At 39.5% G+C, this 19369-nt stretch overlaps 1 protein-coding gene across 1 annotated transcript; it reads left to right on the top strand.

Annotated features, from left to right (window-relative positions):
• The first annotated feature begins 316 nt into the window (after window positions 1-316).
• On the top strand, window positions 317-17790 carry st7l (suppression of tumorigenicity 7 like). Its single transcript, XM_072452589.1, has 15 exons — window positions 317-525; window positions 1355-1437; window positions 5050-5209; window positions 5289-5343; window positions 6280-6395; window positions 6527-6605; window positions 7082-7170; window positions 7263-7363; window positions 7442-7556; window positions 7625-7697; window positions 7795-7897; window positions 13151-13301; window positions 13725-13817; window positions 13905-14044; window positions 16078-17790. Exons 1-15 carry the CDS (start codon window positions 357-359, stop codon window positions 16171-16173), a joined length of 1623 nt encoding a protein of 540 aa, XP_072308690.1. The 5' UTR covers window positions 317-356; the 3' UTR covers window positions 16174-17790.
• Window positions 17791-19369: the final 1579 nt, after the last annotated feature.

Genomic DNA, 19369 nt, shown 5'->3' with positions numbered 1-19369 from the left:
TCAGTTGTAGTCATCTGGACAGATCTGGACAGATGACTACAACAAACATGTCGAAATGTCAATTTTATATTTATCAACAAATGAAAAATAAGAGAATAAAGATCTTCCTGGTGAGAGTTTGCGGTCAGACACTGAAAGAAGCTGCGTTTGCGTTGTAGGCCAGCATTATATGTACGTAATTTAAACCAGAATGTTGCTGCGCTTCCAATCACAAGATGGCCGCCGCGACAACCACCGCAGCAGAACCGCTCGTACCTCTAGCTTTTCTTCGATCTTATCTGTCGGACGCACAACGCGGAGTGGTCGGAGCTCGGGCGATCACGTGACCTCAGTGTTTACAGACATCCGGGAGAAACATGGAGGACTCCTCTGGCAGTAATCCCCAGTCTCTCGGATTCACAGAGAAATTCAAGTCGTGGCTGTCGTGGTCATGGGCGTACGTGTGCTTCCTCTGGTTCGGCATGGTCCTGGTCATGGTGTACGTGCTGTGGAGCCCGCTCAAACTGCACGAAAGTCTAACCTCAGGTGGGAGAAAGCGGCTAAGAGCTAGCTATTGTTAGCACCAGGCTAACACAGAGGGGATGATACAACAGCAGTGATCGAGAGCTGATCGATTTGACGTTTGGTTTTGGAGTATGTCAGATGCAAAAGATGAAGGTGCAATGAGACCACGACGTGTAAGATCAAAGAAGCACTATCAAGAGCAGACTGAAACATGAGCTGCTAAACTGTGCATTTCAGAACATGTTTGCAGAGGTCTAAACTACAGGGTTTGCAGCTTTTATAGTACACATTAGACGGGGTGTTTTGTTGTTTGGACAGAAAATAATTGCACTTGATTTACAGCCATTCAAATGTCGATTTTGATTGTGGTGAATATACACATTTATGTTTCTGAATGGAAGATTTACAGCAGTGGATGTAATATTTTGCCAATGTGAGGATCAGCCTCAGGTTAAACACATACACATTTTATTGCAGTTCTTTTTTAATATATAATCTCCAAAGGGATGTATTTTGTATTCTAAATTGTAAATACATATGAAACTTTATATTCACAAACAAAGATATGTTGTTACAGAATATTTCAGTGTAAGAGCAGTTCCAAAATACACGGGAAACTTATTATTTTATGACAGAATGAGCCAAGAAGATTCAAAACGAAACCTTGACAAAATATCTTGTGTACTTCTTCTGTTGTAAGTTTGCTACTATTATGTATTTAAGTGTTCATATTCATAATCATCTATACCTGATCTCAGCTTTACCATTACTCAATTCATTCTTTATTAAGAAGACATAGCGGCCACAGATTCTAACAAAATGAATATAATCAAATTGTTTTTGTTTCCAGCGTCAGTGTTTTTGAACACTTTGACCCCGAAGTTCTACGTGGCTCTGACGGGAACCTCGTCACTCATCTCTGGACTCATTCTGGTGAGCTTGTGCTTTATTTACCTCAATGGTTCTATTGATGTAGAATTGTAATGCTTGTTATTATTTAGCATACTTTTATTGTTGGTTAATATGTCAGTGTTCGACCCAATTACTAAGAAAGCCAGTAATAGTTAGCAATAATGGTGTAATTGAATAATGGTATAATATAATCAAGTTTAAAATGTTCTAAAATAAAACTAATTTATAATACAGTTAAAAAGACCGCTATTCATTATGTGGAATAATTATGTCATTGAGTGAGTATGTTCACTTTCTAATCTAATGCAACATAGGTTATTGCAGAAAGGGTTTCAGTGGACTTTTGCCCATTCAAAATATGTCATATTTTGTTTTGATTGGAAATTGCAATGGCAACAGTGCTAGGTTTTCATATCTCTGAAACCTAAAGGATTGAGATAGAGGATAGAGAAACATATGTGTTGGAAATTCTCAGTGTTTGTGAACAGCAAGTAAAAAGTCCATAGAGATGCATTTGCTTTGCCCGGAATGCCCGTATGATATTAAATTCATCAATCTGCCATTTAAATGCTTTAGTAATTGATTAATCATTTTGAAATCCATTGTCTTCTCACTGTCCTAGGAAGACCTTACTTAAACTTAATCTGGTTGTGTTACCTGCTTTCTCCATGGGGAAAGATAATTTTGATGCCACAGTGTGGAAAATTCCAGGCAATATCTCGGGCTGCAATTTATGATTATTTTAGTAGTCAACTAGTCAGAGATCATTTTTCGATTATTTTTCGATATTAACTATTATTTCTATTATGTTACACTGAGATTTTTTAAATACATTATAGACCAAATAAAGGTTGAACTATGGTGACAGAAAGCTTCTACATAGAGAATATTTATGAATGAATTACAGATAAAAATCAGAAATTGTTTGTTCTTTAAAAAAATAAAAAATAATAATGCCACTGTCTTTGTTATAAAATTTTCTTTTTGTACGTGTTTTAGAGTCTGCACAGTCCAGATAACAATTAAGATGATCAAAATTTGACTATGATTATTTTTTGTATAGTTGACCAATCATGATGAACTGATTAAGCCCTAAAAGTCCTACAAGTATGTTTGAGTGAACAAGTATTTGGAATCTGTAAATATAACTGATTCACTATTGGGCTCACGGGAGTTATTGGGGCGTGACGACACGAAGGCCTGTCACGATAACAGTTTTTGAAGTGTGATTTAACATAGTGTAATATCATAAACAATATTACTAGAACTAGTCGTGCCATTGACACAAGTACTCTAACACTGTGGCTCTCAAACCTTTCAATTCTGGGGCACCCCGATACGTCTTTTTCCTAAGCAGAGGCACCCGTATATTTTACGTTACATTTCCCTTTACAGACTATCCCTTTTGAGCGTGTGATATGTGATAAAACACATATTATAAAGCAGGCATATGGTTTTTCAATCTGGTTTTAAAGCGTTTACGTTTGGCCTCCATCATTATAATTAAGCTAGCCCAGTTAATTTTAAATAAAGTTAAATCTTGTCTAAATTGTAAACCAGGTGTACAGAATTTCTTTGAGACAATGGTTGTTTTGTCTTAGTCCAGTTTAGAACTTTGCCAACCATGCAATTTTAATTTGCTAAAGATTTGAAAATATATTGGCAATACCAAACAAAATTGAAAAACAGTATCTATAATGCTAAATTCTGATAAAACTGTAAAGCCGAAGGACTGGTCTGATCTGCTCTTAACAGGACTCTGTGTCTGTTCCTCTCTTCTCCTCTTTCAGGACAATCACGGTTATGTTCATATTTCATTGAAATATCATTGAAAAATGCGTGCGTCGACTCATTCTTGGATTAAGAATAGACTGTCATAATTCCGTGTTTCCTGGGTTGTTTTACTCAAAATAACAATAGTCAAAAACGTTTCTATCTCTCCTGATGTTTGCTCCACGTTTCCTCTCGCTCATGGCTCATTACAAGCCTCTGTGAGGGAAAGATGCAGCTTTACAGCTGTTCACTGCATAAGGCCGCGCCCCCTCAGCCAAAATGTTTTTGTAATGCATTAAAATTGTTTTCAATTGAAAACCACTTAAATAGCACTCTATTGAATAGTTTACAATGACTATTTCATCAATCAATAATTGCACATTTTAATTTGTCTTTGTTCTAAAAAAAACAAATTCAACTTTAATTCAACTTGTTTCGACTTTGTTTGGCTGGATTATTGAGTGTTTTTTGTTGTGTCGTCATGATGTGCGCTAGCTCCGAGCTAGCCCCCCGGCCACCCCCGCCGTATGGAACGGCGCCGGTGCGCGTTTATACAAAGGAGGAACTCATGAAACTGCGGAGAACCATCTTCTTACCCCGAGATCGTCTCGTTATCCCGGCGGACATCCTAATTTTTCCCCTCCATCCCTTTTTGGGAAATGGGAGGTTTTGTCTATAGGAGTTTTTGTTTATAAGAGATCTTCTATTAAGAGTATTTTTTAAACTTCCTATATCTGTTATCTGTCGTTTTCCTCTGTATTTACCTGCATTGTATCAATGAAATTTCCCTATGTGTGGACAATAAAGGATTATCTTATCTTATCTTATCTTAAAAATTCTATCAAACTTTAAAATTTTCCGAGGCACGCCTGTACTCACGGCACCCCCAGGGTGCCACGGCCCTTTGAGAAAGCATGTTCTAGAGCTGCAGAATCCCCGTAAACCCCCCCTAGTCATTCACTAGTATGTATGACAGTTATTCCAATTCTCTACACCTCAGATCTTGCCATACTACATAAAAATAACAAAAAAGACTAGTAAAAAGAAAATGTACGAGCAACAAATGTTGAGCTGTTATAATAGCTAGTAGGGCTGGGTATCATGGCCAATTTCCTAAATCGATTCGATTTCGATTCATAACGTCCTGAATCGATTAATCACGATTTGATTCAATTCAATTCAATTCAATCTGCTCTTAAATAATGAAAACGGCTCAATTGTGTTACAAAATACAAATGTACTTTATTTTTTCTTTTCACCATAAACTGGTTTTAAGTGCAAACTTGTAAATTGGACAGTTTAAACTTCAGCTGTAACAAAACTGTCTCAAGTCTCAAAAGGGTAATTTTGAAACATAAAGTCATTTTAGACCTGTTTGTGAGGCTCAGTTCAGTGTGTTCAACGTGCATCAGCTGCATTATCTCCACTGCACCAACCATTATTTGCAGCGTTGTCCGTCACGACTGCTGGGTCTTTGCTGGTGTGCCCCACACTCCTGTATGGCCCCCGCTCCTGTATGGCCCCCTTCAACATATTGGCTATATTATTAGGGAGTGTCTACAGAGCCGCGGCGCGCGGATGAAACTGCCATGAGTTTTACCTGCGTCTTGCACGCTTGACAAGCGGACGTAAACGCACCACTGCTGCGCCTGCACAAGACTACTGGGGTTAACTTCATGGGGGAAAAATCAATCTCATGCCTTATGAATCGATATTGCAAAATTTTAATGACATCAATCCAAAATCGATTAACTTGATTTTTTTACCCAGCCCCAATAGCTAGCTATAAGTAATTGAACTATAATACAATCTTGACCTAACTACACATTCCTGATCTCTATTGTACCCATCCTTCTGCAGATCTTTGAGTGGTGGTATTTCCGTAAATATGGGACCTCCTTCATTGAGCAAGTGTCGGTGAGTCACCTGCGTCCGCTGCTGGGAGGAGTGGAAAGTGGCTCTACCACTGGCCTCTTCTCATCTGTCAATGGAGACGCAGAGCCCAGACCCAGTGTTTCAGGTAAAAAGTACAAAAAAAGTATGTCATGGTGTTTGTTCATGACTTTGTCAAATGTTTATCACTATTTTGCTTTTGTTAGAGTGCAAGGTGTGGAGGAATCCTTTAAATCTCTTCAGAGGAGCAGAGTACAACAGGTGAAGTATTTTGTGTAGTCATTAAGTATGTCCTCTCTGTAGGTTACCTTCACTACATTCCAGCTCATAACTCACACAATCCACAAATGTTGAAATGCGAGAGTTTTGGGTTCACAAATTTGCTGTATGTGGCATGTTAGTGCAGGGTCAGCGCTCTCGCTTCGCAGCAAGAAGTGATCAATTCCTTGTTGGTGACCTTTCTGTGCATGTTTTCCCAGTGTCTGCGTAGGCTTCCTTCAGGTGCTCCGGTTTCCCCTACCACTAAAAACATGTACAATAGGCTCCTCCCCTCTGGCGCAAAGATTCCCCTGAAAATGAGATGCTACAAAACAGTGGGGCTTTCCTGGTTAAATAAAGGTCAATAACTTAATAAATAAATAAATACATATGCATTTATTTAAATTATAGACCTAGTAATACAAATATATTATCTGTAAGTCAAGGCAAAACATCTGCATTTCCATGAAAGGCAGATTGTAACCATGGACTGCTCACCTTCGCTGATGAAGAATGGGAGCATTATGCACTTCTCAATTGACAAAAGTACAACATCAATGAATTCTGTTGGAAAAATGTATCACTGTATTTTAGATATGCACACTACTCTAAGGCAAATACTTGGTGCTGGAGAAACCAAAAGGTACATCATTGCCATGCGTTATGGAACTGACCCAACATCCGTACATATCGGACTGAGGCACTGCAAACTGTCGTCAACGTCAATATTTCATTAAATAAAAATATAAAAAAGTAACACCAACAATGGAAAAGACGGATGGATGCCTGTGGAATGTACTTTAGGCTACAGAAAACTTTTACTTTACTTTGAACTGGAAAATGGACACCGACTGACTTTTAAAAATGTTTTGTTTTTTATAATATAGAAAAAATATTCTGACCTGCCTTACAGCTTAATTTTCTTACGTATTTCTTCAGATATACTTGGGTGACTGGAAAGGAGCCCCTAACATACTACGACATGAACCTGTCTGCTCAGGACCACCAGACCTTTTTCACAGGAGACACGCAGCAGTTAAGGCCAGAAGACGCAGGTGAGCCTCTGTTTACGACGACCAACACAGTACGAGCTAATTAAACTGACTCTTGTGATGCCAACATGAAGTCAACGAAGTCACCCAAGGGTGACGTCTATTTTAAGCATGTGTTGATCGTCTCGTTACAGTGATGCAAAAGGCCTGGAGAGAGAGAAATCCCCAGGCACGGATCAGAGCAGCTTACCAGGCCATAGAGTTAAATAATGAGTAAGTGGATTGGCATTTTGCTGATTAGATTCTGATTGTCACATACAGTATCTTATGCCCGCTGTAATACATTTACAAACATGTGGAAAGTGTATTAAAGTACTTATATTACGTCTACAAATGTCAAGTACATTTTTATCTATTGATTGCCATCTTGCCATAATTAATCAAATATATATCTGTAAACCTTCAACCTAGTCTAATTGTACTGGTTCCGTAATAAAAATCCATTAATTTCAATAATTTTCATTTGCATTCATATTTTTATATTGGAAAAAAGATTAAAACACATGAATCAGGCCTGACTCCTATTAAGATGGGGACGGCATTCAAAACATCAAAAGAAAGCTATAACTCACAAAATTGTAATTATTGGTTTTCAGTCTCAGCTTCACATAGATCCCAGTATTTGTTTACGCTCCAGAACAACAAGTAAAAGTTAGTAATAAGTGGTTATGAAGTCTGTTTTTCTGTAGATGTGCCGCAGCTTATGTTCTCTTAGCTGAGGAAGAGGCCACAACTATCACAGAAGCAGAACGTCTCTTCAAAAAAGCATTAACTATTGGTAAGAAAATAACTCGATCGACAACTGAGTATGTGGAAAATGCTGCATATTGTTGTTGTCTTTGAAATAATGATGTGTTTTTTTGTTCCTAGCTGGAAAAGACATTAACTTATTAGTGTACATCAAGCGCAGACTGGCAATGTGTGCGCGGAAGTTGGGGCGGATCAAAGAAGCTGTTAAAATGATGAGAGATGTAAGTTTTAAGTTATTAAATGACTAAAATGCCATACCAGTAATCTGAATACTAATGTAACTATGTCTCCCTTTTCAGTTAATGAAGGAGTTCCCGTTATTAGGAATGTTAAACATACATGAAAACCTATTGGAGGCACTTTTAGAGCTTCAAGCATACGCAGATGTTCAAGCTGTTCTTGCCAAATATGACGGTACAGTACTTCTTAGTTACGAGTACGTCAGCACAGCGTGAAATAAACAACTTCTATTTGTTTCACAGACATCAGTTTGCCAAAATCAGCCACGATATGCTACACATCAGCTCTGTTAAAAGCCAGGGCTGTATCAGATAAGTACGCTACAATCCCTCCCCTTTGCTTCATTTGCTTGTTTGTTTTGTATAATCAATCATGACATTTTGAACTTACTATTGACGTCCTACTGTGCTAGGTTTTCCCCAGAGGCAGCATCCAGACGAGGGCTCAGTACAGCAGAGATGAACGCTGTGGAGGCCATACACAGAGCTGTCGAGTTCAATCCACACGTGCCAAAGGTCAGTCACATCAGGCTTCTCTTTATTGTTTTAAAAATCTTACTATTTCTACAATTTTTGTGAAAAATTAGTTCAAGAAATAACTTGACAAACATCAAGTAATTCACAAAATAGAGTACGTGTTTTATTTTATTAACCAGGTTGGAAAAAATAAAAACCGTTGAGACCCCAAAACTCTTTTTCACGGGCCAAAGTGTGAAATTATAATTACAACAAACTAAATGTATGACCAAAAGTGATTAAAAGTAGAATATCACTTTAGACATTTCTGCATGGCGCTAAGAAAATATCTCAAAAAGATTTAAAAGTATTTCTATGATTGACTACGTATTTGACCCAAAAGTTCACGGACAAGACCACGAGACCACAAGCGAACACACAATTACAAATATTTATACAGGAAAATCACTTAAACAATATTCATAGTAAAAAAGCAGATTAAACTCACAATTTCCTCCCAAATATTAAGATGACTCATACTTCATACCTTCTCTTTTCTGGTGTTGTAAATATAGACCCTTTTAAAATTCCCCCCAAAATAATTAGTCGACTATATATTATGGTTAATATATAATCAATTGACTGAACGACTAAAGGTCTACAGCCTGACGATTTTCATACAATTTTTGGAAAGGACAAGGGATTGTTGTGAAACGGGTACTGCAGAACATGTTCTCATTTTAATTGAAACTAAATCATGGAGAAAGTAGCTCTAAATACTGATTAATTCAAGCAGGACAAAATAAATATACTGATCTCTTCAAATACTCAAACTACAAAGGGCAGCGCATATAGCACAATTTGAGAAAACGCTGTGCTTCTCCAATAGTACTACGACACATTTTACCTTTTGACCAGCAGGTGTCAGTCTTCCTTTTGCTCTTGGTTGTACTACCAGTCCACAGAGAGTCCTTTTCTTACATTATCACATATGGTAATTAAAATCATGTGATGTAGCTGATTATGATAAAGTCTGCTCCAGTTTTCACAGACTCCACATTGATAAAATTCCCTAATTCACTTGGTGTTTTAGGGGTTTCCTGCATTTTCACAGTTACGCACCATCATCATCACACAGTTTAGTGTCTGTTTGGTCTTTGTAGTGCGTGATTGAAGAGAATAAGAGTTTGCGTGCGTGGCGAAAGGATAAACGTTCACCACGACTTTGATCCGGCAAGTGAAGGGCCCCCATCTCCAATGCCCCCTTGCTCTCTGCCTACGGGCCCCACGGCAGCTCGCGCCTACCTTTCGCTCATCACAAGCCGTTTCATCTTCTCTGCATCAACTTACCCATTTGAAGAGGGCTGAATGTAAGACTGTAATGTTATAGAATAGAGCAGGGGTATTTTCGGTTGACTGTGTGTGTGTCTATGCTGTGTTGCGTCTATGGGCCATGTGGAGGTGTGATGTTATGGGCTTTTACCGAGGTGAGCAGCACACCTGTGGTTAGCACAGCCCTGTAACTAACTGGAATTTGTTCTGATCTTTTCCTGGTGGTCTGTTTGGCTTTTACTGCCATTTTATGTAGTTTTTGTTTCCTTCGTTTTCTTTGTTGTGGATTTTTTTTGGGATATTTAACGATTATTCCAGTTATTTGTCGTAGCTCTACTTGTAATCATGGCAATAATTATATGATTCTAGGCTTTGTCATTTGACCTTATTCGATGTTTTCAGTGAGCTCTAGATCAGGGGTCCCCAGCCACCAAAACTGGGCCGCGGGCCATCTACTACCGGTCCCCAGAGGCCAGTGTAACTATGTTTTACAATGTATTATTATTTTTGTTTTATAGTCTGTTGCTATGTCCCAAAATTCTATATGTGTTTTACCATGACAATATAGAGCCAGTTAATCTAATAAACAGCAAACATAAGTCATAAGATATTCTAAAAGTTATATCTACACATTGTACACTGTTGTTACTGGCGTCCCCTTCAACCGGTCCCTGAAAAAAAGTCTTGTGATTGCACTGGTCCGTGTGAGGAGAAAGGTCGGGGATCGCTGATTTAGATGATACATTTCTCCACCTGAGTTCAGCGGATTTGGCGGCTTCCTAACTCTGCTTTTTATTTACCTCCAGTCACTGTCATTTTGAAGTAACCCGATCTCATCTATTTCACCCATTTACAGATAATTTGTCATCTCAGCCAATTCTGTCTGGCCCTTTCTCTTTTATATCGTGTGTCAAGGCAGACGTACGAGATCCACTGCCTGGTTTACTTCTGAGATTGGCTTGTTGGTTTGTAAATAGAGCTTGGAGCAGTGCGATTAGGATGAATGTGTTCTCATTTGAAAAAGCTCCTTTCATTTATTTATCATCTACTTCTTAATATGAATCGAACACTTTGTTGAGTCCATGAGATCAGCGTTTGATTTCCTGGAAAAGGATTAGATTGAACATAGACAAAATCATCAAGCTGATTTATTTCACTTATCAATATACCGTATGCACCACTTTTGGAAATGATCAGTCTTTTGATACTTCCAACTATTACATAAACACGGTCTGCAAATAAGCAGCAAAATTATACTGTTTCCAAAAGGTACTATATTTTCCATAGTACCACCAAATAAAGTATAATAAATATTCTTGAAATAAAATGATAGTCACCGCTCTCTTCTTAACTGAATTTTAAGCAAGATTGAGATTCAGTAATTTGTAATCATTAATAAAAAGCATGTTTTGGAGGGGTTTTCAGACTTGGGGAAGGAGGAAAACGTTTGACTATGTTTGTGTTAAATGGCAAAGTTCAAAAGACCGTAATATTCAAAGCAACAAATGGAATTGATACATTTTTTTGGTTTAATCTACTACTTCATTTGATAAGAGCATGTCCGTCCTGTCTATATAGAGAAACAAAAAAAGTCCTAATGTGAGTGCTCCCAAGTGGGGGCAGATTAGAATGAGGAGGCAGCTTATGAGTTATGCGCCGGGCTTATGACTGGCCCTGGATAAAAGGAGAACACATGAAACCCAATCCCTTCATCAAAGAGGTGCGAGCAGCAGAGAAGCAGACAGAAGACAGAAGAGAGGGGGGGGCTGTGTGGACTGAGGTGTCACCAGGTCTAATGCTTTGGCATGCAAGGAAGGACAGCTGAGCAGCCGGCCGTTCTAAATGTTTAATCTTCAAACATGGGTGCTCTACTGTATGCCTTGACCACAGCTACTCAGCCGGGATCAGAAATGTGGACAAGAAAGTGGACGTTCTGCGTTAGGGTTAGTCAGTCATCGTTTGTCGGTGGCTTTTCTGCAGTGACCTGTAACGTTTTGCTTTATGTGTTGGAGATGTTCTGCAGGGTGAAGGGTGGGAGCGGTTTACTGAGCGGAATGGTTCTAGCAGATGGACGATGTCCAGTAAGGTGATTGGGGTCCAGGTGGTGGTAGCCGTTCGATCGGGTGAGAATGGTTCAAGAGGTTGAGGTGAGAACGGTTCAGTTGTGTGAGAAGAATAATCCATGGGGTGGGAGGGTTTCGCTATGACGAGAGCTGTACAGGAGGGTGGAAGAGGTTAAGTCAGATGTGGGCTGGAAGGGTTCGAGCAGTTCAGTAGAATTAAAACTGTGCAGGGGGGTGGGAACAGTTCAATGGGGGGTGGCAGCTTTTCAGTATGATGTCTAGAAGGCTAGGGGCGTTTACATAGTGAGAATGGGCCAATGGGGTGGGAGCGGTTCAATAAGGTGATTAGGGTTTAGTATGGTAAGAATTACGATCGTTACGGTGATTGGGGTCCAGTTCAGTTTAGTTGGGTGAGAGCGGTACTGAAGGGTGGGAGCAGTTGAGTTTGATGAGAACGGTACAGAAGTCTTTTGTACCATTGATTTAGGTGAGAATGGCACTGGTGGGTTGTAGCGGTTCAGTTGGGAGAGATTAATACTAGAAGATGGGAGCAGTTCACTTTGGTGAGAATGGTACAGTTGGGTAGAAATGGTGGTAGCAGTTCAGTAAGACTCAGGATCAATAAATTGATTCAGTTCAAGTTGAAAGAGAATGGTCCAGAAGGGCTGGAGCTGTTCACTAGGATTGTACTTGAAGGTGGGAGCGGTTCACTTGGATGCGATCGGCACAGAAGGGTGGGAGTGGTTCAGTCGGGTGAGCAGCTTGGAGGGTGGGATTGGTTCAGTTGGACGAGACTGGTCCAGGAGGGTGGAAGTGGTTCATTTGGGTGAGAATGGTACAGATGGGTGGGAGCAGGTCAGCAGATCAGTTGGGTAAGAATGTCACAGGGGTTTCACGATCAGCGATGAAGGGCGGGAGCAGTTCAGTAGAACGGTACAAGACGGTGGGAGGGGTTCATTCGGGTTAGCAGTTCGAAGGCGGGAGCGGTTTAATTGGGTGAGACCGGTCCGGGAGTTTGCAATCAATGAGGGTAATCTCCGAGGGTCTGTTCGAGGGTGAAAATGGTCCCGGTGGGTGGTAAATGCAGAATGCGTGTTACTTTGGGGGGTGACAGCGCTCCAGCACACCGAGACCGGTCGGGGGAGACGGGCGAGGGACGACGGATGGATGGTTGGGTGAGCCTGTGACCATGGAGGGGGATTAGACAGGATTAGTGCGTGGGTAACCTTCCCAAAGTGTCGGTCTGAGATCTGGAGCGCTGTGAAGCTGGCCGCCTGGGAATCCAGCCGGGGGGCCCCCATCCCGCCACATGGGTTTTGTTTGACACAGTCCTATGCCACACCGGGCAACGCAGACATAAATTACAGGAGCAGTGATTCATCAAAGTAGGTATAAGAGCAGTAATAGCCATACCGACCACAAATCAGGATTAAAATCACACGCAAAGCAGAAGCTAAATAGAAGTGATAATAATAAAGGCTAATGTTTTACTATTTTAAAGCCTGTCTTGACTTCTATACATTTGGAGTCTGGAAAGGAGCCTTTGTCAGCGCTGAACTGATTGACCCCCCAGGGCAAACTTACACTGCAAAGGAAACGGGAGGGGCAGCGGGCAGTGACACACGATTCATGGAGCAAACGCACTGTATGGACACAATAACAGACGCACACATACCGTACTCCTCAGACAATTGCCAAAGAAGACTCCAAATGTACCTCACATGAAGAAAATACACATATTGCAGGAAAGGAGGCAGTAGATTTGCACAATAGATTGAAATAGCGATTGTGCTTTGAGGAAAAAGGACGACGGAAAGGAGAACATTGTAACATTTCACTGTGCTTCAAATTACTGTCCATGTTATAAGGAATGCAGTATTTAGTAATGCTATATTTCTCTCCGTCTCTCTTCTTGCAGTACTTATTAGAGATGAAGAGCCTGATTTTGCCTCCAGAACACATTCTAAAGAGAGGAGACAGTGAAGCAGTGGCATATGCATTCTTCCACTTGCAGCACTGGAAGAGGGCAGAAGGAGCCTTAAATCTACTGCACTGCACTTGGGAAGGGAGTAAGTGTCACACATGATCACAAATACGTCGCTGTTGTTGGAAAAGTGTTTAAATACGAGAACAAAATTCACAGACTTTCTTGCACAATAAGGTGCAACATAAAACAATGATAATGATTAGTTAAAATATAAACTATGTTAAAATAAGGACATGTAGTGTTGAAATTTAACAAAGCGGAGCATAATTTTACATTTTGTTCATTGTAAACCGCAAAGTTGATCTAAATCTTAGTCATAGAAACAGGTTATTGAACTCTTGAACCTGATTGTGGCATTTCACTGTAACATACTACATACGCTACTGATTTTCATTAATTTGCTTTTGTTTTTGAAAAGTGGCTTCGTTTCTTTTTAGAACCTAGGTAACTTTAAAATAGCCTCCATCTATGTAACATTATCTTTTGTATTTTGCTGTCCTCTCAGCCTTTCGAATAATTCCTTATCCACTGGAGAAGGGTCACCTCTTTTATCCTTATCCAGGATGCACAGAAACAGCCGACAGAGAGTTGCTGCCCTGTAAGTGACGCCCTTCAACTACTTCATAACATGGCCGACTCGAGCCGCATCCACTTTCTTAACTGTTGCCTCGTTCTGTCCATCCAGCTTTTCACGAGGTGTCTGTGTACCCAAAGAAAGAGCTCCCCTTCTTCATCCTCTTCACAGCAGGCCTTTGCTCCTTCACTGCCATGCTGGCCATGCTCACACACCAGTTTCCAGAGCTCATGGGTGTCTTTGCCAAAGCAGTAAGTACAGGCATGTTATATTATATTATCATATCATATTATACTTGATATAGTACATAATATTATACAATAGTATACTTAACATTTCATTCATTGCTTTATTTTGGTTTTATCTTTCCAGTCTTTAGTTCAGTTCAAGCTCGGGGTGAGCGAAAATAATTACAACCAAGGTCAATTCTATAATTATAGTGAAGGAGTTTTGATTGTTGCCAAAGTTTTACTTGGTCAAATCTGTTAAAAGTTGGCAACATTAAGCTTTTGTCACTTACTCACTGTGAGAAGAGTAATTTTGACCCAATCACTACTACTTTTGCACTGTAAAATATGTTACTAATGTAAGAGTATAAGTATGGTGTCTGAAAACTACTTTAAGTTTTAGGCATAGGTTGGCAATACCGATATCTCATTAAACTTCACTCCTGATGACGACTCAGCAGTTATAAGTCAAAACGTTCACCAAATCTAGCTCTCCCCCTTAAACAGTCAGCAGAATGAACTCTTGACTTGACATTCTCATTAGTGCTGATGAACCTCTAATCTCCGAGCCATTTTGCTTCATATCAATAATTTACGGTGTCATTAGTTAGTAGAAAAGCTCTGTTGTCCATTTTTTTATCAAATTTGGCAAGGTTTTGGGTCACGCTGTTTATTTGCTTCTGCCTATACATAGACACACAGCCCCTCTGCAAAACAAGGTCACAGAGAACATCTAGTGCTTAAGCTGGTGTTATGAGAAAGATAGGGTTTTACAGCAGCCCAGATGGGTCTGCTTTGTGTAATACATAAATGGACATCATGTAAAAAACGTTGAGAGGAGAACACCAAGGTCCGCACGCTTCTGAGGTGTCTTGAGTTTAGAGAAAATCCAACAGACACGGCAGTAGAAACATGACCTACACATTTTCCTTTATAATGTAATTGCATTAGAAACATTGTATTGGCAATTGGTAAACAATCACATGTACATGAACAGACAAATAAAGTTCTGTTCTAAACGCAATGTGGGTCAAAACCTGTGCATAAATGAATAACTAGAAATGAACATACACTATACGATTTTGTTTTATTGTTCAACTCCCCCAAATAATAGTAAACAGTATTTAGTGGTGTTACCTGATTAGTAATAGAAAAACAACTTAAAAGTAAACCGGTGTATATACAGATACTATATTACAATACTAACATGATACAATAGGAATCTACTCAATTCCCAACACTTATTTTGACAATGAAAAAAGCTCAATTTTAGGTCTTTATTCTAGTTCTAGGCTCGAGATCATTCTTAAACTGTTCACGAAAGGTCAAATGTTGTCCTGTTAAAGTTATTTTTTAGTATCGATACTTGCTCAAATGAGTATCTAGTCTCGATACTAGTTTTAGTATTGGTTAGTATCTGACTGTTGATTTTTTGACCACCCCAGTCTATAATTGAATGGCCAGGCAATAACAACACTACAAATCAAATTGTGATCCGATCCCTGCAACGTTCTGCCATTTTGGTGATTCTCCTTTGTCACATTGTGATTTACTGCTTCGTAATGCAGCTCTATACCCCCGACCCGCTCCTGTCGTGCTCTTAGAGAGTGACAGGTTGATTTAACCAATTACAGTGAAGTGTGAACTTTCAGAAGAGGTAAATGTTCGCTACAACTTAAAGACAATTACAAAGACACTAAATGATCAAATTAAAATCATCTGGCTTTAAGTAAATGGAGAAATACATGTTTTGGCACCTTTAACCATCTTCCCTTTGTGCATTTATGAATTGTGCAAAAGGAAATGCATCTCAAACCCTTTATACATTATAAACCCAACAGAAAGTGAAAACAAAATGCTGTAAGTGATGGATTTGTTGCATAAATACGCCAGGACAAGTCACAAAGTTTATATTAAGCTCGTGTAAGCACATTTAATTATCCACGCTTTCTACAAACAAAACAGATAAAGTGATTAGGCTTTTTTCACTGGAAGAATGTAACCTCTTGCTGCGCGTTTCGCTGTAGCCGCTGAAGCTTTCTCGTTCTGTCTTCCAGTTCTTCAGCACACTCTTCGCGCCGCTGGGCTTCTTCGCCGACAAGATGGAGAGCTTCATGCCGTCCAGTTTTTGGCACCAGCTGACTCGGATCTGACCCGTCCCCGTCGCGCTCTCTCTCTCTCTCCGACACACATAACAAAAGACTAAACGCTCCAAACCCTCCGAGATAATGTGTTTGCTCTTCTCCTGTCTCCAGCAGCACGGCCCACTTCCACAATTGTAAGTAATCGTATTGGCCGAGGTCGTATCAACACGACGCTCTCCAGCAATTGTCCCGCCGGAGTTTTCCGAGAACGTACTAAATTCAATTTTCATTTGTCATCACTATTGCACTTAAGCTTAAATCCAGGCTGACAAATGTAAACTCAAACGTAAACAGAAGTTGGGCTAATTTATTTTCAAGTCTTTTAGCGAGAGCTGTACTGCTCTTCAACCCTTGTTCGAACGCATCGGCAAACGAATCGGACATTTTATTCTCTGGGACAATTTTGTGTTCTACAATGAGCACAAATTGGTATGCGACACACTACTAAATGCAGTCCGTGAATTCAAATTATAATCAAAATGTGAAAATGTATAATATGACTACAGCTGCAATGATCAACTGAATAATCGTGACTACTCGACTATGAAAAAAAACTGTTGTAGTCATAGTTTGATGTTGACCGGACTATTCAGACTCTAAAACACACACGAAAAAAAAACTTCATTGTTTAACAAGAAATGAAACAATATCATCAATCATTAATATTACACTTTATTCGTATACGTTTTCTATCTCGAAGCCTTCAGTCACCATATTTCAACCTTTATGTCATTGATAATGGATTTAAAACGTTTCAATGTACTAAGGTTAGGCTTAAGCTAATCGTTTGACCAGTGGATTAATTGAAAAAATGATCGCCCGACTAGTCGCCTACTAAAATAATTGTTCGAAAATGATGGCAGCCACGTTTAGACTCTAGACAACCGTCTGCGTGTGTTTGCTCTCTGAAACGCTCCACACGATATACATACGTCTCCCGATAACTGTTCAGTTCAGTTCTGGAAGTCTGTGAGAAATCCTACAACCCTAGCCCTGATTTACCGCTCCAGTGTCCACACCGTGCGCCGCCGCCCGGCTGTTGTTGCCATGGCACGACACTTGAGTACTATATCACCACCACGACCTCTGACCCCCAGAGCATCCACCAGGAAATGGGGATCGTCACTGTTTTCCCATGTCCGTGCCAGTCAAAACCGCTCTCGATGACATCTCGTCTCGGCTGATAAATTGGCGTCAAGGGTTTTAATGAAGATCAGATTTGAAATGATTATAATCGTCTCGGCCGGACTCGAGCGGGCAGTGCAACAGTTGAGATACAGAATACATTGGAGTAGATGTGCAGAATGAAATGTGCCTATTGCTTTGTATATGGATTGTTGCTTTTAATGACCTTCGAGTTTGTCTTATTTATTGAATCGTAATGCCTTAGGATAGGATGTAAAAAAAAGAATAATGTCGACAATTATGTAGATTTCAACAAGTGCCTTTTTGGTTCTTTGGATATTAGTGTCCAATAAAACAAAGATAGATTGTTGAAAGATGAATTTGACGCGTAAGCTAAAATGGGAGTGTGCGTAAATGCTGAAGACAGGAGAAAGTCCAAAAGATTTAACCACCCTTAAAAACGATTAATGGCAAAGTCACAATAAATACCAACTCAAACATGCTTGTAGTTGATTGGTTTATTTCACCTTTTTCTTTTTCAGGTAACGAGTCATCTAGTCCTATGCATTTAGCCAGGGATGTGCAATTAATTTGATCGGGATTCAGTCACTTCAGACTTTAGAGGTGAAACTAGACTATTTTTTGTGTTAAAAGTCTGTATAGTTTGTGTTTAGGAACTTTATATAGAAAGCAAATGTTTTTAATAAGTCTAAATGATTGATGATTGATCAATATGAGTTTTTAATTTAAATTTTATTTTTTTAAATGAAAGAAAAGCTAGGAAAAAATATATAATACTATTTTAGAGATAACAGAAAAATATAATAATATTGATAATAATAAAATACAAAATTAAAGGGCATCCCATGAAAAGAGAGGTTAAGGCACATAAGTTTCAAAATAATTCTCCCATTTAGTCCAGATTCTTTTTAAATTTGTCCGATCCAGGTTGAGTCCATGTGTGATTTTATTTGTCCGTATTTCATCTATGGTTATTTTATATTTTGTCTTATGGCCCAGCTCTACATATACACTGTGTGATTTATGACCTGTGTTCTTTGGTCATTAACAGTCCAATAGCACAAAATCTGATTCAAACACTGTAAATACAGCCTGCAATGATCGATCAAGGGCAAATCTTTCCAGGCCGTCACTGCTTCTGAATGATATAAATTCAAGAGGCACCATTGCAATCATTATGGCTGCCCCACTCCAGAGCCATCAGCGGATGCTTGTAGTGTCCGCAGTGCTCCACCGGTGTCGTAATCACACTTCAGGCTGCTGGAGTGGTGAGGAAATGAAATGACTGGAAAGGGCTGCTCACAGGACCTTTAAAGATACTATATCATACTAAAAGGCCTTTTTTCCCTTCTTTTTTCTAAGCCATGTTCCAATGTTTCCTGGTTGTTTAGTTTCCTTCAGTAAGTAGATGGACAGAAAGGCTACAGTCTTTTCACAATAACCCAAGATGTCTTTAATCACAATTTTAAGACCTTTTAGTGGCTTTATTTAGAAAAGTTAAAAAGCCTGTACTCTATCTTGGCTATTCGTCCTTGTGCCCTGATGAAGGCCGTGTTCTCCAAAACATGTTGGTGCGTAACTTTTATAATCTTTTAGAGCCAAGCGCTAAAAGGTTATAAGTTATAACTTTTCTGAATGGTTACGTGAAAGATGATGGCCAAGAAACCCTCTGTCTAGTGTAACTTAGTGTAAGTACATGTAAGTAAGTTTGAGTGGGAGTGAGCAAAAAAAAGATGACACAAAACACAACAAAAACTTGATGACTTTCTACAAGATTGTACCCCACAGCCAGCCACTTAAGTACTTTCAAGTTGAAAAGAACCCTTTCTCCAAAGAGCACTTTAGAATTAGACTTAAACCTACCTGCAGTACATTTTTTTCAAAGAGGAACTTTTTAAAACAGTGCTTTGTGACAAAAATGAGACCACTGTTTGCTGTCCGCATCTAATAATAAAGTATTGTCTTATCAATCTGGAAGTTAGAGCTGAGAGAAGCGCTCTGATTGGGGTGGACCACCCAGCGCAGCCAGTTTCACTTCACTGCTTAAAGCTGTGCACGT

The sequence above is a fragment of the Eucyclogobius newberryi genome, unplaced genomic scaffold (genome assembly GCF_026437365.1).
Source record: "Eucyclogobius newberryi isolate DKJ021-1_F unplaced genomic scaffold, fEucNew1.0.hap1 SCAF_19, whole genome shotgun sequence".
NCBI lineage: Eukaryota > Metazoa > Chordata > Actinopteri > Gobiiformes > Gobiidae > Eucyclogobius > Eucyclogobius newberryi.
This window is presented reverse-complemented; position numbering and strand designations above follow the sequence as displayed.